Source organism: Branchiostoma belcheri, unplaced genomic scaffold (assembly GCF_001625305.1).
Source record: "Branchiostoma belcheri isolate BF01 breed outbred unplaced genomic scaffold, Haploidv18h27 scaffold3, whole genome shotgun sequence".
Lineage (NCBI taxonomy): Eukaryota > Metazoa > Chordata > Leptocardii > Amphioxiformes > Branchiostomatidae > Branchiostoma > Branchiostoma belcheri.
Genome location: NW_017803909.1, coordinates 1,968,125 through 1,993,725, shown reverse-complemented (window position 1 = coordinate 1,993,725; position 25,601 = coordinate 1,968,125). Strand labels below are relative to the sequence as shown.

At 41.1% G+C, this 25,601-nt stretch overlaps 2 protein-coding genes across 3 annotated transcripts in view; one reads left to right on the top strand and one right to left on the bottom strand.

Moving 5' to 3' along the window:
- The window catches only part of LOC109473648 (UPF0047 protein YjbQ-like), a 27,656-nt gene extending 2,059 nt beyond the window's left edge, over positions 1–25,597 (bottom strand). The window contains exons 1-6 of one of the 2 annotated variants that reach the window (XM_019773587.1): positions 25,389–25,597; positions 24,634–24,668; positions 24,253–24,272; positions 24,058–24,142; positions 23,707–23,824; positions 21,054–21,303 (exon numbers count right to left, since the gene is read on the bottom strand). In XM_019773587.1, coding sequence (XP_019629146.1) covers positions 21,224–21,303; positions 23,707–23,824; positions 24,058–24,142; positions 24,253–24,272; positions 24,634–24,668; positions 25,389–25,551 — 501 coding nt within the window. In that variant the 5' untranslated portion in view covers positions 25,552–25,597 and the 3' untranslated portion in view covers positions 21,054–21,223. Of the gene's footprint in view, positions 1–21,053; positions 21,304–23,706; positions 23,825–24,057; positions 24,143–24,252; positions 24,273–24,633; positions 24,669–25,388 lie in introns of those variants that run through there. The other variant, XM_019773586.1, reaches the window with a different exon arrangement.
- Positions 1,337–20,369, top strand: LOC109473634 (vinculin-like). Its single transcript, XM_019773568.1, has 23 exons — positions 1,337–1,436; positions 1,578–1,799; positions 3,335–3,414; positions 4,494–4,601; positions 5,613–5,784; positions 6,526–6,671; positions 7,236–7,401; positions 8,036–8,269; positions 8,485–8,633; positions 9,967–10,159; positions 10,983–11,128; positions 11,868–12,030; positions 12,689–12,840; positions 13,379–13,444; positions 14,910–15,021; positions 15,373–15,434; positions 15,672–15,807; positions 16,344–16,435; positions 16,987–17,109; positions 17,497–17,612; positions 17,903–18,026; positions 18,439–18,529; positions 19,665–20,369. Exons 2-23 carry the CDS (start codon positions 1,586–1,588, stop codon positions 19,841–19,843), a joined length of 3,024 nt encoding a protein of 1,007 aa, XP_019629127.1. The 5' UTR covers positions 1,337–1,436; positions 1,578–1,585; the 3' UTR covers positions 19,844–20,369.
- Positions 25,598–25,601: the final 4 nt, after the last annotated feature.

The window sequence follows — 25,601 nt, the reverse complement described above, 5'->3', positions numbered from 1 at the left end:
ATATGCTGATGTATCGTCTGCGTACATGGTGGGGGTGGTTTCTGTCACGGTAAGTGGCAAGCTGTTAGTAAAGACCGTAAAAAAGCAACAGCCCAAGGCAACTCCCTTTGGGAACGCCACAATGTATCTCCTTGAACGTTGAAGGTAGAGTTTGTGCCGTTGAAATGTACACATTGTTCCCTCCCTGCCAAATAACTACTAGTACCCATCCATTCAACCGCTGTATCTGAGAAACTGTAACATGTTAGTTTTTGTAGCAAATGGCTGTGATACACCAAGTCAAAAACAACGGAGAAGTCTAGAAAGATAACCCCGACTATGTTCTCCTGGTCGATTTTACAGTACCATTTATCATCTACTTGCAAGAGTGCAGTGCCAGTTGAGTGATGTTTTCTGAAAGCATGTTGGTAAGGTGACATCAGGGCATTCAGGTGGAAATATTCTGATATTTGAGTACTTACAACTTTCTCCATAACTTTACTAAAAAAAGGCTAGGCAGGAGGCCTACTGTTCGGCCTGGGCAGTGGAACAACCTTAGCTTTTTTTCCATGCCATCGGATACACAGAAGTATATGTAGTGAGTGACAAGTTTATAATGTAGGGCATTGGTCTGGCAATATGGTCTGCAGCCAGCTTCAACAGGTTGTTGTTGACGTGGTCAAGCCCAGTAGCTTTCCCATCCGACAGGGACAGAAGGTGTTTGTGGATTTGTTCCCAGTTTACCAGTTTGGTCACTGTCACAGGAGAAGAGAGGAGATTGTGGCAAGTTGGTACTGTGGACTCCCAAGTATGGGAGGAGGAAGCCTGGCAGACCGGCTGCAACATACATAGACTGCCTAAGGAGAGACACTGGCCTGGAGGTGGACTTCTTGGGCCAAGTGATGGAAGATAGGGAGTGTTGGTCAGCCATTTTGTTTCGAGGCCAGGGACACCAGGAATAGACATATTCAATTAAGTCAAGTTACCAGTTTGAACTCAAAACTACAGTCCTTTTCCCCCATGATCGTATCCCATATGTGTCAGAGAAGGTCTCCTGTTTGTAAGTCTAAACCCTCCCTCAGAGAGTTCACTTTCTGCGTAAAGAATGAATTAAAGTAGTCTGCCATTTCTCCAGCCTTATTGAGGATACATGTAACTCCATCCCATTCTACACTATAAGCCCAGTAACTGTGTTTCCTAAAAAAAACTCATCTATGGATCTATCTGACAACACCCGGCGCCCTTAATTTGCCTGGTTTGATCCAGAACTAGTTGTTTGATTTGATTTGATCTGATTTATTACACTGTATAAACTTGTTCTACCAGTTTGACAACTTTTCGCACATCTGGGGACTTAAGATTACCATATATGGAAGTTTGGGGAGTTTGTAATTACTGAGCCAAGCCAATGTTGTCTTGAGAACATTGTCTTGAGAGCTGAAGTTTTTCCGTGACAGGTGTGTGTTTTTTTCTTTCTCCGCATGTGCTGTTTTTTACTTTTAAAGATACACAGGTTAGAACTATGTGTCCAAACAGATGTTTAGGCTTCAGCTCATGTTTGACATGTTTTTATTGTTTGTTTTTTCTTGTGCTAGTAGCTTCTTTTATGCCAGCCAAAACGGGGCAGTTTCGTGTCTGTTGGAGAAACATGGCAGCAGGCTGTTGGAAAGCTTCTGCGTTGGTCTGCCTGCTTAATTTGCTCGTACCTTGGACTCTGGTGGCGTCCGAGTCCGGAGTGGTGAACACCGTGCATTCAGCAGAGTTTGAAGACTTTATTGGATCTCCCAGCACACTGACCGCCGTCTACTTCCACAAGCGACGTGAGTGTGTTGATTCATGGGGGCGGAAACTTTTTTGTTGTGAATATACGGTCATTTTTAATACCAAAGGGAGCGTATTTGTTTTCTAACGCTCATTTTGTTAAAGAAGTAACAATAGTCTTTATACGAGTCATGTCACGGTGACGGCTAACGTTAGATATCTTCAGTGTTGGAGATTTACATGCAGGCAACATTTGCATTAATACTAAAACCCTTTCTTCCCGGGGTGACCTTCTTGCGCTTCCAAATGGTTGCGACTTCAACAATTTTGCATATTCCTTAAACTTTGTGAAATTTCTTTCTTTCTTTTTTTTTTCTTTTTTTCACCAGTTGGCTGTTGAGCAACCAAACGCAAAACAAGTCATTGGCCAATAAATAGAAAAATAAAAGTTAACGTTACCACCTAATCTAATTAATTAACCCCCAAGGATCGAGCCATTTCCTTAATACATGTAATAGTATCTTTTATATGGCACCGAGGATCAATTGCACCGATGATCCGGGTGGTCTGTAGACACAGCTACCCAGCATCAGTTTAGACCGGGTACATTAATCTCTAACCATAACATCTCCAAGGTTTCATCATTAACCAGTCCATTATTCTCTTGCCAAGACAAGCCGTCCTGTATTAAAAAGGCCACACCTCTCCCATGTCTATCTTTCCTGACCACACCCATTGTTAAATGTGTTTTTTAACTTCATTCTTTTTCTTCAGTAAGAAAGGAAGTAAACTAAAGCATATTTACATACAGTGTTAATATAACTTCGTTCCAAAGACATACTTTGATTTGCCATCAGATCATATACATTTCACAAAGTTTGTAAAATTACTGTTAACTTTACCTCTGTTCAGTAGAATGGGATTATCCAGCACGTCGGCAGAACGTACTGCGCCTGCGCAGACCCTGCATTTTGCGGTTTTCGTTTGATTTTTGGTCAACGTTGCATCAGAATTTTGCCTGTTGCAGACAATATTTTTTCCGACTTAACATTTGGAAACTACAGACGGGATGTTAACCTTATATGTGCGAATACAACCTTGTATGAGACGTTCTGACGGGCTGGATTATCCTGTATTTGTTCCAAGACAGAAATGTAGCGTATTTAGCTAATGTTGCAGATCTGAAGAGTCTAGAAGAATTACTGAAGATATGCCAATGTCTGTCTTAAAGATAAGCTTATTAATCTTTTCCTAGAATCCTGTTGACCCTCAAACCACCATAGTTTTTTTGCAACGAATCATACAAAACTGATTGCATAACCTATTAACGTTATGCACGAATATAGCTCTTGTGTGACTCTGTTTGGTGATTTTTAAGCATGTACGTATAGTTTCTTTATTCTATGCGGGATAATTTTACACAATTAGGTGTGAATAATTTCTGCTCATTATCATAATTTATGCACCTGAAATAAAATACCTTTAGGCAGCCATGTGGATGACTTTTGGCCTCAAGCCCATAGGCAACTAGGGTCTAGGTCTAGGGTCTGTATAATGTTCTTGCTCATACCGACACATTTTATACCTCTTCCAGAAAACGCAGGAAGTTCCCAAGGTCTTTTTGCGATGCACACGAAGACAATTGAAAGCATCTTGGAGCCTGTAGCCCAACAGGTATGTGTGTATCATATACTTGGCCTTTTCCCCCTCCTAGCCGTGGCAATGTCTCTTGATTTGGGCTTTCCTTTCATTAACCCTCAGCAAGAGTCGTGGAAAGATCCTTTGGCATAACCGCACATTTCCCGTTGGCTGCATGATGCTCTGTTTTCGCCCCGTTTTTTTATTTGCTGTCCCCACTTCCCTATAATAGTTGGGAATGTCCGGTGCGGCTTTGCCTGCTGTGCAGGCTCCGTGGCAGGTGGGAATTTTGTAATCTCCAAGCAGATCCCTTTCAGTGGCAAAAAGACAGTATCAAATTGGCCAAACAGTTACCCATTAACCAGAGAAGGTCGCTGGCCACCGACGGATTTGCAACCAAAAAAATGGCCATATATAAAAAGCCATGATCAGTCCCCCTCAACCTCTGCTTGGAGAGTAAGAATTTTGATACAGCGTTTTGAAGAGTTTTTAACGCGTTGTTTTAATAGTCGGCCATCCTACATAGCTGCCGAGAGAAGGTTCCATTCCGGAGAGCCGATTCTGGGCACCGTGGTGTATCAAAATTATCAATGTATCAAAATTTCCACCCGCCGCGGAGCCTGCACAGGAGGCTAGCTGCGGCCGTCGGGAACGTTTGGGCCGTCGGGAACGTTCGGGTTCGCTAGCGTCACGATTTATACTGAGACGCGACCGAAAGCACTCCGATCATAACCGGAAAGGCTACCAAACGTTCCCAACTGCACCGGACATTCCCGACTATATACAAGATGGCCGCCCGGTTAATAGTGAGATTAGGTAGTTTTCGGTCCTGCTGTGGAGTATTTAGGCCGATCTGAACATCAGCAACCCGACCAATTGTGGTGCCAATCATTTGGACATAATGTGCACTGTAACAGTTAGACTGTTAAAGATATTGTCAATAACATCCCTAGTATTGCACGCATTATGCCATACAGTGTACTAAATTTGGTGTTACCCAGTGATTACCGAGGACCACTCTGTAAAGCAGTGCTATGTCACTGAGTAGTGCCACCCTGGTTAAAGAATACAGAAATAAATAAAGAAATAAAGTGTTGTGTTTTTAACACCTGCAGGTTTCCCAACTAGTGATTCAATATGAAGAGGCAGAAGAAGGCAATGCCATGCCGGACCTGGCACAACCGGTCCAGGCTCTGCGTGCCGCAGTACAGAACCTGGTTGCGGTAAGCTGAAAACTCAGAAAAGTTACCAACTTCTGCTAACATCATTGATGGTCAGCTTTATTACCTTTGCCAAGAAGGTATATAAGTTTTCACGGGCGTTCAGGTGTTGTGTGTGTGTGTGTGTCTGTGTGTGTGTGTGTGTTTGAACACAATAACTCAAGAAGGCATTCATGGATTATCTTGATATTTGGTACGTGGGTAGGTCTTAATGAGACCTCGAAATGATTAGATTTTAAGCCCCCTTGTGGCTTGTCATGGTACTGCAGCAGAACTTCCAATTTTGATATCTCGTGATCTACACATGCTAGGGTCACGAAATTTATATGGTAGATACCTCTTGTGCTGGAGATGAAGTGACATAAGCCCCCAGGGTAGCAGCTTTTTCTGGAACTGCAGGGGTGTTTGTTTATTGATATTTAAGCTGTGAACAGTGTATCATTTGCTTAAATGTTTAACTATTATTCCAACACAAAAGAGAAATTTTCCCACCTACTTGAGACGAGTCTCACTTGCTGAGCCTACTGTACTGATGACTGCGGTCAAAAGCTATTATATAATAGTTGAGAACATTTGTCTTTTTTGTGTTGAAACAAAAGTTTTACCTGTAAAGTAAACAATCATGTAACTACCAACACAGATAAACTGCTATGACTGTAAACAATGTACTGTACAGATTATATCAAATCAAGTCAACTTTATTACTCACCAACTGTAACTGGTACAATGTATGGCAAAGGGGAAACAACAAGGGTAGATACATGAACTACACTAGTAAGAATACATTTCAAGAAGAGCTAATCCATAATGATACTAGCAACACTAAAATTACAATTTTACCAAAGCTAATCTATTCGGACAGGAGAACTGAGAGAATATAATTGTGTTTTGTTTTGAGTATCATTTACATTCTATAATTCAGCAGGTATGACTCAGTTATTTACACTATGGTGTCAATTTTGTAGTGATTCAGAAATGAAGTTATATGACAGGGTTTTTTTTTACATCACAAAGGTTGGCAAGGAGACATTAAAAACCAGCAAAGATGAGATCCTGAAGCAGGAGATGCCCATCGCCTTCAGCAGGGTGGAGGAGGCCTCACACCTGCTGGTGGACGCTTCTGACATGCTGCGGGCCAATCCTTACTCCAGACCAGCCAGGGAGAAGCTCATAGATGGTGCTCGAGGTAGAAAAAAATCACTTCATGCATTACAAATGTATTAACAGGGCCGAAATTCATTTTTTGAAATAGGTACACCTGTGCATCTGACCTAAAAAATTGGGTGCACAAAATTTTTTTGGGATGCACCATATAAGATAAAGTAAGTAAAATGACTCAGAAAATCATGATAATTATTATTTTTCATTTCTAAAGAAAAGTACTGAAGCAATGATTTTGTTATTTTTCTAAGATGTGGATGTCATTAACTTAACAATATGCTACGCTCTTACACATTGAACATCTTTACATACGTAATCCTACGGAATATATTGGTGCACATGCACCCAGTATTTCGAGCCCGATATGTAGTATCACACTGGATGTGGAAGGCCAAAACCCTTGTGGTCGACCAAAGAAGAGATACCGGTAGATAATGCAAGGGAAGACTTCTATCACTTGAACCTACATAATGTCAACCCACAGGATAGAGGCAAATGGTGGGCTGCCATCAAGCCACAACATTGTTGTACAAGCTCGTCTAACCCTTGGAAGATGGGGAACATTACAGACGCAAAACTGGATATGAGCAGGAGGAGGAGTATAGTGGCTACACATTTTAAAACCAATCATGCATGCAGTGTGGAGCAATTTTTTTTATCCGTTGCCTCAGTCACAGAATAGACAAGTTAGATTTTGCTCTGGTCAAGTGCCTTTTGAGAACTTGGCCCAACTGGGCTGACAGGAGCACATCCTTTGTGTTTGCAGGAATTCTGTCTGGGACGTCCCAGCTGTTGCTGACGTTTGACGAGGGTGAGGTGCGTAAGATCATCAGGGTGTGTAAGAACGTACTGGAGTACCTGCCCGTCTCTGAGGTGTTGAAGAGTTTGCCAGACACGGTCACTTTTATCAAGGTATGATATTAAGAGATTTACATTGTGTGCCTAGGTCATTGCATCATCATCAGTCAACCGTATGTTGTTACAGAGTGCCATACCCTTTCCTTTGTTTAACACAAGACAGGGTTTGCCAGGCCTCAGAGAATGATGAATAAAAATACGACGTAAATCACCATGCATGAGGCTGATAAAAGTTAGTGTTCGCCTAGCCTCTGTCTGATGATTTGAAGTGAATTACCAACCTCCAGACAATGAGTATTTGTACCAACGCACACCGGTGCACGCCCCTACTCTTTTTCAAAAGGTGTGGTGGGGTATGGCTTTTCCCAAACATGTTCTAATCAAGGGACGTCCCTAACCAAATGTAGATACTCAGTTTCACCTGAGTGAAATGAGGAAAGTTGTGTCTAATGCCTTTTCTTCTGAGTGAAATGAGGAGCATTGTGTAAAGTCCCAAAGGCACAACATCAGGGCACATACATGTACGTGGAATTGAACCCAGGGCCCATGGGTTCCGGGCCAAATGCCCTAACATCACACCACATGATTGACCCTCATTCAAAATACTTATATTTTCAGAACCTGTTCCCTGGTTTACTCAATATGGCTAAGAAGATGGACGCCCGTTCTGAGGATCTGACTCACCAGCAGCACAGGGAGAGCCTGGCCCACTCCCTCCAGGTGGTGAAGCACCTGGTAACTGCCTTCCCCAACGTCATGAGGGCCTATATCTCCATACTGAAAGGTCAGTAGTCAGTAGTCAGAAACAGTTAAAGGCTTCCAATGCAATTTCAGGGCAGAAACTAGCCAGGCAATAGGGGTCGTGGTAGACCAAAGAAGACATCCAAAATGACACAATTTTCTTATTCTTTTAATGTAATAAGTTGAATTAACCATATCCCATACCATTCTGATATCTGTGAGGCAAAAATGTGATGTCACTGACTGAAAATGGCTGCTTGTTATGTATCGTAGGCTGGTTCTAGCTATTTATGGGTGGTACCCAAAAATAAAGAGTTTGAAATAGCAGTAAATGTCAGTATCAAACAGATTTTCTCATCCAGAATATTTCTTGTTTTGCCACCCTGAAATCGCATTGGATGCGTTTAAAGCTGTCTTTGTTATATCTGGTGTTACACATGGGACTGTTTGCAAACATCATTGATCTGTGCCTTGAACAGTACATCTGACCTCATGCCTAGGAAAAAATGCTTCAGTCCTGAAAATATTAGGATGGGTATGTAGGGATTATCTTTTTTGTGATATCTATATAGGGTCAAAAAAAAACGTCTAGGGTTGGCAGGTTTTCTAAGGATCAGTCGGGAAACAGAAAGCACAACATTTTTTCCCTAGGCCTCACTGTGTGATTTTGACCACAGATAAGAATAGTCCACGCGCTGAGGCCTTAGCGAACCGCAACTACTTGGTGAATAGGATATTGGCCGAGATCATCGAGATCATCCGCGTCCTGCAGCTGACAACGTACGACGAAGACAGCTACGATGCCGATGACATGACCGTGATGAAGAAGGCCCTGGCCAGCTTCATGTTTCGGCTGAAGCCGGCCAGGGATTGGCTACAGAACCCCGACGCAGAAGCCGGCTCGTCCATAGGTAGGTGTGGTGGTTTTCATGCTCTAAGATTCAAGTGGTTTTCCTGGAACTTCAAGAACATTGCTCTTTGCTGATACCATTTCTCCTCTACTTTCATTAACCACTGATTGTAAATGAGGTGGGGTCGTGTCGCGTAATGGTAGAGTGTTTGTCTTGGAACCAAGAGGTCCCGGGTTCAAACCCTGCCATGCCACCAATCTTGTGCCCATGTCCAGGTGAGAAATATTCACTGAGACAAATCATGGAAGATGCGCGGAGGATCGGTGAGCGATGTGTTGGTCCAGAGAGAGATGAGATCCTCAGGCTGTGTAGGGAGCTGACAGCCATGGTGGACCAGCTGTCAAACTTAAGGGCCAGGGGACTGGTAAGACAAAACAACCTTTAGCAACATGGAAGAATGTTAAATTCATTGACTCATTGTTATCATGTCATTTTCAGTCTGCCGTGAGGTGTAAAACTGATATTTCTTCTAGTACTTTTTTTGGCAGATTTTGATACTTGTTTTGTAGATTGTAATTCTTGTTAATACTGTTTAACCACCTGTTATTCATGTCAGGTTAGGGACTGTACTATATTTACCAGGAGGCAGTCGTCTGAGGGGGAAGGGCCTAGGAAAAAAATATTTAAATTCGGGGGAGGGCCTAGGAATAATTTTTTCCAAGATCCATTGAAGTCTCCAGCGTTTTTATACAATTTCAAAACATGATTTACGTGCGTATCATAGCGATTTGCCAGTCATTGGAACGGCAGAATGTTACATTCCAATAATATCCATCCCTATTATTCTAGTGGACTCGCTCATACCTCCCACAATCCACTTAGAAATCTTGCATTTTCACCAAGAAGCGATGAAACTCGACTACACAGCCAGTACATGAATTAAAGCCGTGTTTCGTAGTCGCCATCAAAACGATATCAATTAAAAATGTAGCGAGGGCTTTTTGACAGATTCTGAAGAACTTTTTGCCGTGCAACGCTCCCTTCCCAGCCACAACGGTACTTTTTTTGTATAAAATTGTAACGTTACGTGCGTCGGCAAAGGTCCTGTTGGACCCACCTCGCAACTTGTTTGAACTTCTCAGCTTGAATGCCGCATTTGGTACATGTTTTTTGATTTAACCAAGGGCAATCTCAACATTAATTTGCCTCCAACGTTAATTGAAAATAACACGTAACTTGGCAAGATGGTTTCCATGGTTGTGATAAATATCACGCGGAAGAGGTTCGTGGATGAAAGGTAGACTAGATAGTCAGGAAAACTTTGAAAACATTGACTTTAATAGCGTTGCAAATTTGTCCCTTAACAAGCAAAATATTGCGTTTCAGAGGGTTGACGTGGTGCCTGCGACGCATCGACTTTCACCTTCAGCGTTTGACACGGGGAAATTGTTCAATCAAAATCTCGCCCTCCCCGATACGAAATTTCACTTGAATGTATGATTCCTACCAGGCCTAGGCAAAACAATTTTTCGCTACCCCCGGACAACTGCCGCCTCCTTCCTCGGTAAATATTGTACAGATCGCAGTGAGTGAGTGAGTGAATTATCAAGACATGCTATGTAGTTTTTGACAGATAACATTAAATGTCCCAAGTACTGAAATCTATGGAACTTGTGGACATATTGTTACCGTAACTTTGAATCTGATACAAATTTCTAGGAGATCGCAGCTAATCAAAACAAACTACTTTTCCACAGGGAAGCTCTCCTGAGGCTATCAACCTGTCCAGACAGATCATCAAGCCGCTGATGGACATGGACAAACGTGTGCAGCAGGCCGTGTCCAACTTCCAGCAGAGCGGCATCAGGAAGCCGGCCCCCACCATCGCTGGCAAGATGGAACAGGCCATGATCTGGCTGAGTGCACCAGCCATGGATGACAAGGGACTAGGTAATGAGTTTTCTATTTTTAGCTTGTTTACATTGTAACTCAGTGGAAGAAATAAAAAATCTGAAACCTTAACCAAATGTCAACATTGCCCCCCCCCTCACTAAACATGAAATTTAACCTTAGCCATGATGATGATCTCAAGTTGACCTGTCAAAAAGCTATAAGGGTTAATGACTTATCTACAATTTCTCCCCATTTAGGTGATAAGACATCTTTCAGTCCCTTATTGTAACCCAAATGTGAGTTAATTGTTCACATGAGTCTTGTTTAAAGGGAAAAATTGTACAATGTAGTTAGGCAATGTTGATTTGATTATATGTATGGCATTCTCTGTGAACCCCAAGTGTGCAAATGAAAAAAAAGTTTTGCAAAAAAAAATTGGCCTTCATTATGAAATCTAGGTGGTCATGAAGGTTGTACAAATGACTAAACACACAGAGTAATATTTATTGGCATGGTGAATGATAAACTTCATTTTCATTCCTTCCATTTTCTTCTTGTCCTTTGGAATGAATTTTGGCATTTTCCAACATTTTTGTCAATTTAAGGCATACATTTGCTCATTTTGCATCTACATGTCATTGTGTACTTTGTACAATTCACAATATGGGCGAAACCTTTTTTTTTACCTTTTTTGTTGGAAATGGACAAAAATTCATTCGTGTGCAGATGTCATCCATATAATCAAATCAACATGCCCTTGATAATAGAAAGCCACCAGAAGTATAATGTTTAAGTTAAAAGTTTACTTTATTGCTCTAGAGATCCTGGAGAAAGCTGCAGTCGTAGTAACTAATGTCTGTGCTAACCTGAATCTCAACAGGTCAACAGGCGGTGCATGAGCTGGTGAGGGAGGGGAGGAAGCTGGCTCAGACGTGCCAGGAGCCGGACAGGTCGGACCTGCTGAGGAAGTGTGACTCTGTGGAGAGGCTAACCAGGCAGCTGGCTGACCTCGTCAACCAGGGCAAGGTGAAAAACCTTTGTAAAAAGAAGAGGGACCGATTCCAGGGCTAGAAATTCATTTTTGGGAATAGGTGCACTGGTGCACCCAACCCAAAAAATAGGGTGCACAAATTTTTTGTGAGTTCACCAAATGAAATAGAAAAAAGTAGAATGTCACCAAAAACTAATTATGTTTCATAAAAAAAATCTTCAATAATTATCTTTATGACACTTAGATGTTAATAATATGCTGTACATGTATATTACAGTACATTTAACATCTTCACATACGTAAACCTATTAAAATATGGGGGGCACAACTCCAAATTTGGGTGCACATGTGCACACCCAGTACTTTGAGCCCTGCATTCTCTGTGACAGTATTTAAGGCCCACAGATATTGTTAATAGTTTAGACTAAAACAAAAAAGGGTTTGGAATATTATGATAGGATCTATGAATTGTGAACAAAAGTGTACTACTGGTAACACCGAGCAATAGGGAAGGATTATAATGTGTAACAAAATTAAGGAATATTGGCATCGATCTGTGCAAGCATGTCTGACTCTCAGAAGACAGGGAACAACTGATGCTAAATCAGATAGTGAGAGAGTGAGTGATTGTCTCTCTATCCGGTTTATCATCTGTGATTGACATTTAGATACGTCAAAAAAGAACATTACCTTTTCCTAGAGGCTAAAATATCCAATGTTCTGTTTTTTTTTCCAGTATTATTTGCCTGAATTTCACCTGTTTTTTCTTTGCAGGGAGACAGTCCAGAGGCCCAGGAGCTGGCACGTACCGTGCAGGAGAAGTTGAACGACCTAAGGAAGAAGATGGATGATACTCTAGTGAAGCAGATTGCAGATGTGTTCATGGACACCACAACTGCACACAAGCAGCTCAGCAATGCTGCCCATGCTCCAGCAGGTCAGAGGTTACACATGAAGTTGAACCAACTTCCTTTGGTTGTACTGTGAATCCCTTTATATTTGCAGTTGCAAAACTTTGCAGGCTGAGAAAAATGGACATGTTGCAAAACTGTATTTTCACGGTGGCGGCAGATGCAGAAGAAAGAAAATTATATGTTCATGGTAATGATAAATTTGAGGTACAGAAGCGTGAATATGAAAGGACTGCAAATATAAAGTGATTTACAGTATTTATTGTCGGTAACATTATGTTCACTAAGTATGAAAAATTGGTCTTCTGGTAAAGTGTTAACTGCCCTATAAAATACCAACTATTAACTATGCAATTATTAACAATTTATGATTACCAGGAAAGATTAAATGCTGAGAAATGTCTGTGAAGGTTAGACATTCAGGTAATAAAATATGCCAAAAAGCAGTTACTCGAGCAACTGGATATAGTTTTCGAAAGTCAGACGGCTACCTTTCGTCAGTGACACTATAATAACTGATGAAAGGTAGTGGATGCTACCTGAAACATCTGACCGTTTTCAAAATCATATCCAGTTGCTTTTAGTAACTGCTTTTTGGCGTATTTGCTGAGAAAGTTACGAGCAGAAGTATCTCAAAGAAACAAAGGATAACAACTACAAAAATGCATGTTGGTTTGTTACTAGATGCACCTAACCGAGAGCCAGAGTTTGGCGACAAGGCAGGAAACTTTGACCAACACTCAGCCCTGCTGACCCAGACTGCCGGCCGTGTGGCTGATGCTGGCAGCTGTCAGAACAAGAAGACACTGGAGGGCATCAAGAGCACTGCTGGGGTGGTCAGTATCATTTCGCTTTACTTCTAGGCCATCTTTTACATTAGACAAACCCAGAACGAACACTTTGAAGAAGTGTAAGTGTTTCACGTACAGGGCAGTAAGAGTGACACTGTGGAATGACCTTCCACTTGTTTTGCAGTCCACACAGTCCTCAAGGTCCTTTATAGACAGACTTTACGAACATCTCCATATCCTGAACTTGTGCAATTGGATTTTTTTTTCAATAATTGTATTGTTGTAACTGTTATTTTGTTGTATGTTACTGTGTTGAGTACAGTATTGTACATAATTATGTGAATACCAGGAAGACTAATGGTAATTCAAATAAAGTTTCAAAGTAACTGTTACAAAGAACTTTCTGTCATTACAGTTCAGAATTAGAATTGGAATTAGAAGGAACTTGATGTTCCATTCTGATTTTATAGATCTTCTGGCTAATGAGGAAATATACCGTTATTTTTGTCACAGGCATCAAATGCTCAACAGTTATATGTAGGTACACACAATCTGGTTTCAAATTGTTTATTTTGCTCTCCAGATCCGAGACCTGACCCCACAAATCATCTATGCTGGAAAAATCCTGCTGTTCGCTCCAGTCGATAAGGTAGGGGGAGCTGCTTAGTGAACTCCACTTGCACTTGGAGCCTCTATATTTTGTTTGCTAGCCACAAGCATTTCTCACAACTTTTCTCTCTGATTGTAGTTTGTTATTTCTGAGTAATCTGCCATAGACATAACCCTCAGTAAAACATTGCACCATCTTCTATACTATTCAAAAAAATTTTCACTAATTTTTCATAAATCATTTTGCACCGTGCATCAAATCTCATCAGTTAAAAGAATCCACAGTCTGTTTTTATTTTGTGCAATAACTCACCTCCTAGCTTTGTGGCATGAAAACATTGGGTAGTGTGCAGATTCTGATGTTATTGTGTCAGGAGCCAGGGCACTATTTCAGACTGTCGGCAATTGCTCACCATGTTGGCCTCAATTTGATCACTTTGAGCTTTTAAAAAGAACCATGCACAATTTTTGATAGATGCTGGACTCCAACAGTCATATTCTACCATACCCTTTTATTATCCCACTTCTAGCATTCCTATTTCTTTGTGCAAAGTTACTGTAACATTTCATGTATTTTGTTGCTTTGTTGAAATCTTAACAGCCAAGCTAAAAGCCATACATGACAGTTGTTTGCTCACTTACATTGCTGCTACCTAACACACGTGCACACAGCTAGCCTCAAGTCTCATGGTATCACTTCTCTATTACATGTCTCTCTCCCTTCCTTGTTCTCCTCTTCCTACTAGTCTAGCGGGTTCAACCTCCACCGAGAGTCTTCTGAAATTCCTTTTCCTATTTGTCTCCTACTTTCCTCTTTTTGTTCTTGCCTTACTCTATCTGCAGTGGCATTGTTTGTGCATAGTTTTGGTGGATGGAGTTTAATTGTGTTTTGCCAGTGCCCCAAACTTTGCTCTGTACAGTCACATGTATAATGTAGATATGCAGCAATACATTGTACATTGTTATGCTTTTGACAAAAGCATGTTTTGTTGAAGAAAATGGTGTTTTGTTGAACCTGTGACAAGTTACATATTAGCATGGCTTTCCCTCAGTTTTAAAAACAGAACCAAACAAAATGTCTGTAGTCCTTCTCATAATCTAGTAGAAAAAGTAGGAAAAAGTGTGGTTTACTTTTACATGTTTTAAGTTTGTTTGATGTTGCTGTAGTTTTCTTTGTAGAAGTGAAGAGTGGCAATTTTGTTAGAAACCTTAGAACAGATAGTAACCCATTCTCTATTCTTCAGACAACCTCAAATCTTATAATGCTATGTTAAGATCTGTCTTCAACTCTCCTTGCTCTGTCACCTAAATTGCCTGTATTACTAACTGACATGCCATTTTACTGCTTCCATAACCAACAATTCTGTGATAGAATATGAATGTAGAGTTGCGGTGTCTGTTTGTGTTTACAGAAGAATGGATAGTATTACACATAATTATGTAACCCTTCTACATCTAAAGGTTTAGAACATTAAAGCATGTTGTTGCTGGATGTGCTTCTCTAGGTGATCTCAGCGCACTTTGAATTCATGAAGACGGAATGGATGACCAACATGGACAAGCTGACATCTCTGGTGGATGATGCTGTGGACACTGTTGCATTCATCAAAGCATGTGGTGAGTTTCCTTGGGTTATTGCACGCTCAATGTTGATCTGTTAAAAAGGAGTAACATTGCAAGTGTGCAGAATCCATATTTTCCAAAATTGTGTAAAAAAAGTATGATTTTATTGTACAAGTAAGAAATCCTAAAAGCTTTCATGACAGACTAACTTCATTTTAGAATTCTGTAGTTTTAAGAGGGGGTTTAAAAAAACAGAGGACTTACTAGTACCATGTATGAAAGGAAGAAGTAAGCTGGAGACAGATGCAAGTTTTAGTATTGGTGTGGTTGGTACATGACCTTTGAAGATCATTTTCTTAGTCATCGGTAACCTTTTTACAATGCTATTCACTTGCACTTTTACAGAGGAGGCCAATGCTCGTGACAGTGAAATGGTTAAAGTTGCCATCAGGAATGTGCAAGTCCAGGTAAAACACCTAATCATGTTGTGCCTGCTATTGCAAACCATTAAATGCAAACATTTCATAGTGCATGCCACATTTCATTTTATTTACTGAGAAATGTGCAAAACTAATGGCAATGTATGACTGTGTGCTTTTCATATTGTTATTTACCAAACCAATATAAACTGTAGTTTACTAGATAAAAGTTTTACCCCCCAAAAAAGAACTTTCAAACACTAAAGGTTGCCTGAAATGTTACAGAGTGTGGTGAAAGGTATCTCTAACATTGCCCGCCGTGCCACCCGTGTCAAGATGGTCGCCGAACGGGAAGCTGAGAACTCCGAGGACCCCAAGTTCGTGGACAGGGTGAACGATGCAACGGACACACTCTCAAGATGTAAGCAACTGTCTCTGACCATTCACAGAAGATTGTAATGAATGTAACCATAAAGCTTTATTGATTCCAGTGATGGCTTTTTTTAATAGAAAGGAAGCCGTACTACTGCACCTGAGGAGACATTAAGGGTACAGTGCACTCCCCACCATGTCAGTGCATCTAATACCCTGGAGCTACAATGTAGGTGTTACATGTTTACTGTGCACTGGAGCTAGGTTTTACATGGTTCACTGTGCACTGGCCATGGAGCTAGGTGTTACATGGTTCACTGTGCACTGGGAGCTGCATGTAGTTGTTACATGGTTTACTGTGCACTGAAGCTAGGTGTTACATGGTTCACTGTGCACTGGAGCTAGGTGTTACATGGTTCACTGTGCACTGGCCATGGAGCTAGGTGTTACATGGTTCACTGTGCACTGGAGCTGTGTGTAGTTGTTACATGGTTTACTGTGCACTGAAGCTAGGTGTTACATGATTCACTGTGCACTGATAATTTACAGATGACTTACTGTGTTTCAACCATTTCTGCTCATTAGCTATCAGTGCTATAGTACAGGATACCAAATCTGTGGCCATCAACCCCAATGACCCAAACTCCCAAGGCAGATACTTTGATTCGAACACAAAGGTAGGTGCCCATTCTGGTATAATGTGATTCTTGAATTCTTGTTAGCTGATATTGGTACATGTATATCCTTAAACAACATAGACTTGGTCTTGATATTTATCGTGAACATCTACTAGACAAGTACAATATTATAGGCCAGACCTTATGATAAAATACTAGTCTATGTCTAATAACGTAAAGGGGAACTGATAAGTTACATGGATATGGTAGGTTTGCTGTCACTATTGAATGAGAATATTTGTGAAGAGCATTGTTACTTTGCATTTCTTCTCCAACAGGAGAGTGCAAAAAGGTTACCCGGGAAAATGGATACGGTGATTTACACTAATGAAAATACGATGTAAAGTGATGCAATACATGCCTGTACACAGTTGAGGTTGCAATTGGTTGGTAACACGGTGATAAGCTGGATAGTGGTATACATAGCAGATTATACCCCTTGATGTTCACATGAAAATATCTTATTCCATCATTTTGTCAAACAACTGCGACAATCCTATCATGTAGTTGTTTGAGTGAAGGTTGATGTTGAAGTGTGTTGAACCCTCCAGCTGAGAGATGCTGTTGCTGGTGTACGTGAGGCCATCACTGTCGTGGATAAAGCTGCCCTGGCTGCAGCACAGAAGGAGGAGGAAGTCGCTTTCCCTACTCCCAAACCCAACCAGCCCATCATGGTACGTCCTTCCATCAAATCTAGTCATGATAAGTACAATAGACCATTCCATAAGCCACGCCCCCCTTAGTAACGCCCTAGCAACTCAAACACCTCCGTCAAAATCAGCGTAGGAAGGGCCGTCGCCAGAATGTCGGATTTGCAGCCCAACTTTACGGTCGGTTTTTTGGCAGCGAAAAACTCTTATTTATTAAGCTATATTTGTTGAACGATACATCCGCAGAGTAGAATTATTTTAGGAGGGGACAGAGGTAGTTTCAGTGAGAGCAAAATGTTTTCGCTCAATACAGACGCGAGATTGCCCGCATAACATCACACAGTGCACTTGGTCACATGATCACAAGAGGGAGCTTCTGCTAAACTAGTGCCCAACTGATTTCTTTCCTAGGTTGCAGCCCACCAGCTTCACTTTGAAGCCCAGAAGTGGTCCAGTAAGGGCAATGAGATTGTTGCAGCAGCCAAGAAGATGGCGCTTCTTATGGCAGAGATGAGTCGTCTGGTCAGGTACTTACAAGTCACACAGTCAAGCATTTCTCAAGTTTCTTCTAGAATAATAGATTTCTGTGATGCCATTTTATCTGGAGTCTTTTTATACGTAAGAATACATCAAAGCCATAGGAACCGATATTATTGATTTATCATATTTTCCTCTTCTCATTGATGACCTACCAATTGTGACTCCAAAATTAATTAATGTGAATTGTTAACAGTGTCAGGCAAGAAGGCGTGTCAATTCTTTCACTTTTCTTTGAACTCCATATTGAGAAAATGTTGTACCCTCTATGCTGCTTCAGAGGTGAAGGTGGTAACAAGAGAGACCTTATCCGAGTTGCGAAGGAGATTGCTTTGGTCGCTGACAAGGTCATGCGATTGGCCAAGGAAGTTGCTGAACAGTCGACAGACAAGAGGATACGAACGGTAACTTTATGGATGTCTTAATTGTGGATAACTTACTATAGTCTCTGCATGATTCAAAGAAGTACTGCTATACTAGGTGATGCTTTAGTTATTTCCTCTTACACATCTACCTCTATTTTCAGCATAGTATGTATTTGTACTGTGAAAGGCCATCAGAAAAGAGGAATGTGTTCTAAAAACACAATGTATGCTCAGTGTTCCCAAAAACAGTTACTCATTGACAAGCAAACTGGATATGATTTTGGAAATGGTAACATTTCAGTTGGCATGCATTTCCTTTCGTCAGTGCCACAATTTGTATCTGTTTTTGGCATATCTTAATACATGTACCTGGATGTCTATCCTTCACCCACTTACTTGCATATACAATATTTTTCTTTTTGCTTACATAATGTTTCCTCGCCCTCTACAGAACCTACTGCAGGTTTGTGAGCGTATCCCCACCATCAGCACACAGCTGAAGATCCTGTCCACAGTCAAGGCCACTATGATTGGACAGTCAAGTAAGAAATCACTCTATGACAAACCATAACTTTGTGTTGCTACCAGCCAGCCTGTTGCTTCTATGCAAGACTTAGTCTCATACGTGTAGCTAATTAACCTGTACATAGTCACTTACCTCCATTATACCGTTATCTTTATTTATTGAATAGCAAATTGTCAGGCTTGTTCATACATGTATGTTAGAAAAACAACTAGACAATCAGTATGGACATGAGTATTTCATGCACCAACTACATGCATACTTATCATAGATTAGGTTATTAATTTACATGTAGGTAGCAGTCCACATCATAAACTACATAGTTTCTTACAAAATAATCTAATCCAAATGTCTGTTCAACACATTACTGACACCCTTACACAATGCACTCTATTCATGCTTTAAAATTCTTAACTCCTCTTGTTCCTAGTTATTACACTTCCCCCTGGTATTGTACCAAGTAACCTTACACTCACAACCTGTTCTTGTGCAACTGACAAAACTTGCTCTCTTCTTTCCCTGATTAAATACCTGATTCTTTGTGGTAAGCCTAATGTTGTCTTGTGTATGTGGTTCCATCAGTCTTTTGTGTCACTAACATTTCATCTCTTCTTCATTCTTCATATATGTCAGTGCACATGTAGTAATACATGTTTCCTTTCTGTCCACTGTTTATGAGAATTTTTCCATTTGATTCTCCTGTGTGTCCTTTTCAACACTGAACATTCCAATACAGGTTGTTCCCTTCCACGTTGTTTTGCTGCCTTTACTTTAGCATACAATCCAGAGCCATTGTCATTGTGTATTTGTTGTACATGTGTGTCTTGTCCCAAACATGCTTCTGCTCATGCACCATTTGTCATTCCTGATGTGCATTCCTGCATCAGTAGTTTGGCCATTGCTTTCAGTGTAAATTTTATGTAATATTTTTATGGCGTTAGCTTCTATGAATGCCTTCTATGAAGGTACATGTCAATAGTTTCTCACAACATTGTCTTGTATGATATTGAATTTTGAAAACATTTTTTTACTTATCATTTAAATGAAGTAGAAATCCTGCTGTATTGGTGCACCGGTTAGCACCTTTTCTTGTACTGATTTGAAGACAAGTAAATCTACTTGTATCCTGATAAGATGTTTTTACTATTTTCCAGATGTAGACAGTAAAGAAGTGGACCAGGCGACTGAGATGTTGGTCCACTATGCCCGTAACCTCATGCAGTCTGTGAAGGAGACCGTACGCAAGGCCAAGGCAGCCTCCATCAAGATCCGCACAGACGCAGGCATCACGCTTCGCTGGGCCCGGAAGAAGCCATGGTACATGTACCAGTGAAGTCCTTCTGACTGACCTGATGTGTACTTGTAAAACAGGAGTCTGGGGGGGAGGGGGGCACCAGCAAAGTACTTACTGTTACCATATTCATGATTGTCTTCCAATCTTCATTCCAAATTTTTCAATCAAAGGGAGCTTATTGTTTCTGAAAAGAAAGGGAAGGACACTACGGACACATGTCTGTAATTTTGCTACATGTAGGCTATGCATAATTCTTAACGGTGCACACACCAATTCTTTTGCGACAGGGGTCCGAGGTAGTGCCCGGAAAAAAAGTGACGAAGGGATTCTGTTGGTTCATGTTTGAGTTTACATTTCTCATAATCTGCTGCAAAATAGTATTACATTGTATCTAGTATCTGGCTGGAAAGTGTAATAAGTGCCGTGTTTTGGGTGAAAATTGATTTTGGGCCCGGGTGTCCTTCCACCTTGAGCGTGACGGGCTATTGTGATAATCTCAGTGTTAGGATTTTCTTTATACTCTTCTTGATAATACATAAGGGTTTTCTCTTTCCGACCATATAAGTCATATTGGTGGCTAAATTCTGGGTGATGGGTCTAATTACACGTGAAAATGGCCAATTTTTTGCATCATTTTTCATCAAAGAATTTTTTTCCCCCTAAAATTTACTAAAATGTGAGAGGTGAGAGAAATTGAAATTCTATTGTTCTCGTAGCTAGAGGGATATCCTTCATTTGCAAACACATTGTTTTGGCTTAAGAGCTATTTCCTGAAAGAGATGGTCGCTAGAATAGTATGCAGATTCGAATTGAGACCCAAAATAAACTGGGGTGTGCCCCCTTAATATCAATAAATACAGTGAAGGGTAGGTAGTACTCCTACATGAGGATATTGACTTGGGGGAATAGGATTCTGTAATCATGTTGCATCTGTATAGTATTTGTGACTGAATGTTGTTTCATAAAGAAGACAAATACAAGTACAAGATGAAGCAAGCAGTCCTAACCACTGATCACATTATCTATTTGGAGGACACTCAAACAAAACAGTATGATATTCCAAGATAATGATTAACATGGTGAAAGCTACATGTATTTTAATTATTTTGTAAGGATGATATGCATTACCATTGTTGTCAGGAAAGCTCTATCTTTTATGCTCATCAATAAAATACTCTGATTCTAGTGTCAGACTTTGCCCAGGGTAGTTTTTTACTTAGTCTTCACATCTACACAGTGAACACAAACATTTGAAAACAGATTGGAATCAAACTTTATTTGTAAGAAAACAATATGGCTATGATACTTTGGCAAGGCTACATCCGTCTATAACATAGTTTATATATTTACTGTTGATTGCCATTTGTATGAAACACTTGGAAGAAAATGAATCATGTATTAGCTGCAGCATGTGATGAACTATAGACCCAGAGTCCCAAGAGGCTTGTTGAAGGTAGGCTTGTACATGCCCTGGACTGTGATCACCAGTTTCCTGCCACCTGGGAGGGAGGGAAGGGATGGAAGGTGATCAGGTGGTGAAATAAGCACTTCATTCATGGCTGTACAGCCTCGCAGATCATACTTCTAAAACAACACTGAGTAGATTGTAAACGTGTCTCAGTGAAAGGATACCTGCATATATACTGTACTCAATGTAAGCTGCTTCTAACTGTTCAATGTAACTTGGGAGAATAGGATAATAACGACTCCCTCGCCGCTGACCTCTCCGCTGACCTTGAACGCACTGTTCAGTGGGGGAATCAGTGGCTTGTGACCTTTAATCCGTCCAAAACAAAGCTTCTCTCTTTCCATCATAAGAGATCTGATCCGAAACTTCCTCCTGTCCATATGGGGGAGACAGGGCTAAAAGAATCAGCATGCCTCGATAGCCTTTTGGGCCTCAAACTCACATATGACCTCAAGTGGAACAATTACATCCAGTCTGTTGCCAAGGAGGCTGGTAAGATGGTAGGGTCATTGTACCGCACCAGAAAGTACCTAACTCCTTCTGCCATCTTGTATCTGTATAAGAGCCAAATCCGTCCAAAAATGGAATACTGTTGTCACATCTGGGCTGGAGCTGCACAGAGCTCGTTGAGCTGTTTAGATAGGGTCCAAAATCGTTTGCGAAATCTCGTTGGGAGAGACCTGCACGCCACGTTACAACCGCTTTCACACCGGCGCGATGTTGCTAGCCTGGCGTTACTATATCGATATTTCCACGGCAGATGCTCTGCTGAACTTCACTCCCTCGTACCCCCACTCAGAACATTCTCTGCAAGAACACGCTTAGCCTAGCCTGGGTACCATCCCCAGTAGTATATTCGCAAACTCTATAACTGGGTCTGGACTTGCACACATATAAAACGATTGGTCATGACGTCACGTAATGAGCTAGCCCGAGCAGCGGGGCTTCCTTTGATTGGCTAAGCCTCAGAGGCGACGGCCAATGTCGCGCCTGCATTATTCAAGTGATGTTTGTTGTTTTGTAAACACAGATCTTCGTGCGAGCGTTCCTTTTCTCGGCGCGTTCTTTTTTTTACCGGTAGGACGCCCAAAACATCACGAACGAAACTATTCAATGCATCTTTTTGCTCATTTTTGAGCGACGATATTTCGTCTAAATCGTCCAAAACGAAAGTGATTGCGAGGTCAACATCAACCTCCGTGAGCTGAGCGGCTTGTGCGTCAGCCATGTTGATGATTTATCGCGGAAAGACTGACTACGGCTATATCATGTGTGCTTTAGCGTTCGGTTCGCCGTCGGACATGTTGATGATAAGGCGTTCGGACGTTCGAACGGACTAACGTCGCCGTTCGGACATCCGAACAGCCCTTACCTAATATGTACACACCCAAAAAAGGGCTTAGACGAGTAGGACCAATCAGCGCGCTCGTTCAAAATCTGAACGAATATTTAGACTCCAGACGCTACATATGTGTGCAAGTCCAGACCCAGTTATAGAGTTTGCGAATATACTACTGGGGATGGTACCCAGGCTACGCTTAGCCACCTCAACAGCAGAAAATCACCCTTTCTTCCTCAATAGTCCATCAGTCAAGAGAAAATTTCATGCTGACAGTTTCTTCCCCAGAACCACTTCACTGTGGAACAAGCTTCCCCGTGAATGTTTCACCGCTAATTACAACCTCCAACGGTTTAAATCAAGGGTGAACAAATATCTGACCACGCAGTCATCACTGTAACCCAAAACACGTAAGTGGCTCTCACAAGCCTTGTTTTGAGGTGAATTCTGAAGTAAATAAAAAAAAACTAAAAAACTTTCTCCTGATGGGTCTTACTTTTGAAACTTTTTGAAACTTTATTCATCAAAACAACATTGCAGGCTGAAACAGCCTGAATTGTGTTGCAAGTCACATGTAATTCCATATTAATAATAACAATTGTAACATTTTAGCGTTAAAAAGATTTAGTGTTAAAAGAAATATCCGATAATGACGTATTGTATAAAATATCGATAACACATTAAAATATAGACAATAATTGAGTGGAACAACTTAAGAATACAAATACAAGGAGGCAATAAAATTTTTTATAAAAGTCTATAGTGTCCTTCAGATTTTAAAAAGTCTATAGTGTCCCTCACTGCTGCAAGATGTTGAGTGATCTGGGGATAAATGATTGTCTATGTCTCTCTGTACGGCTAAGTGGTATCTTGTAGCTGGAAGTCTGACGGCGTAGTTGGTAGGTTGTCCGTCTACCCGGCTCAAGGAACTGCTGGCAAGGGTGAGTGTCATCCGCCATCACCCTCCTGAGTTCACGTACGGATGCCTCACGTCTCCGCTCCTCCGCGCGTCTTTAATCTTTGCAAAGTGTGGAACAGTTTTTACATCCATGCACTAACAAATGGTCTTGTCAATGCACAAACATTTACATGTACCTCCAAAGTTCTTGTGCTCCAGGAGCCAGATGCCTTGTCCATGCCCAGTGTTGAGGATCCCACTAGTTATGGGGATGGACAGACTGCAGCCAACCAGGCAATTCTTTACCAGGGCAGGCTGGAGGTGACATGGATTCACAGAAATATTTAAGAGATATCAGTTTTTACAAAGCAACAGAACTACCAGCTTTGTGTGTAAAAAGAAAATGTTCTTTGGATCATGGACACAGCAATTTTGCTAAAAACTAAAAATTTTGATAGAGAAGGTGGCATTTTGAGCACTGCTTAGAGATGCCCCTAGTGGTCTGTGTGAAAACTACAGGGGAATATGTCTTTATATGGTATACTCACCATATCGTCAGAACCTTCACAGATGCGAGTCCATATATCTGACTTCTCAGGTATCAGAGAACTCAGAGCAGCCTCTGTGTCATATCTACAGATAAGGATAAAGGGTTCAGTACTCTGAAAATACATTTTGACTCCAAAGCACACTGTTAAAGGAATTGTCAATGTCACAACAAGCCAAATCAGAACTTTGCCTACCTTGCTGCTGGGTCAAATCTCTGTGAACAGAAATATAGAAGCAAATATCATTAGAAACGTATCCTCCCAAAAATAACAAAAGGTATTTCAGAAGATGTAAAATATGATGACAAAATGTGACAAAAGTTCCAATCTTCTCAAAAAGCTAGTCTCCACCAGACTTCTTTTGCGGGGTGAATAAGAAGCTCCAGCTTCTCTGGCCGGCTACTTTCTCTGGCCAATTAATACCCTTTTAGGCCGGTAGCCGGCCAGAGAAGCTGGAGCTTCTTATTCACCCCGCAAAAGAAGTCTGGTGGAGACTATCAAAAATCAAGGATGAAGACAAAGTTTGTTGCATGTTATGGAGGGAAGCACAGAAAAAAGTTGTGAGCAGTAACTTACATCAGATAGTGCAAGACTAGCACTGGAAGCTTGAACTAGAAAGCATGAAAGGAAAAAGGTGACAGAAATGGAATGAAGTGACAGGCAATGACAGGTGTGAATTGCATTTGCACTTAATGACTTTGTGATATACATGTATTGGTGTGTGATACTAGTATACATGTGCCTGCAGGGCTATCAAGGAAGCAATGACAAAAAAAAATTTGCTAAATTTCTTCATGCTGATTTTATTAATGGTTCGACAAAAACTATTGAGTAAAATGCTCTCGCAGAACACAGGCTATTAGAGAGATGCCGGGAAAGGTCATATGTCCATATGGGCAAATCCAGCAATCCTAAATGGATGGAGGAATTTTGGTTTGTACCATTTTGGGACGGAACTGGAATTTGTCTCATGGGTTGGGCGAAACTTATTCATATAAAACGCTATTTTCTTTTAATTTCCCATAAAAATATCTTATTTTTCTTTTTAAATGTTGTTGAATATTCAGACATTGTTCAATTTAAAGGCAGGAACAGAAGTAAACAAACCTACGTGGCAGTTTCTTCCGTTCAAATATAAGTTCATTACATTAATATAGACATAGCATAATGACCTTAAGACAGTCTTTATGCATATGCTTAAAATTAGTGATAGCGAGGAGATTCTTTCTTTCTGTCACATTGTTATACATCTTGATATACTAGTACATACCCAAATGCGGAAGTGAGCATAATTTTCAACGTTACAAGGTCTGAAAAAATCGTTCGCTTACGGAAGATGTGCGCCACGCCGACGTCAAACTTCCTGAGGCCCATGGTCTGCTCCAGAGCTTGCTCCACGTCTGGTGTGATGTGGTGACATCCCCGGCCCCTGTCCGTCAGTCGGATCTGTTGTTGTACCCACACGGTTTCTCCCCGACACTCCTTGTCAGCCATGGTCCACACGAATGTGATCTTCGCCAGCTGGTGACCTGGCGTTACCTCCG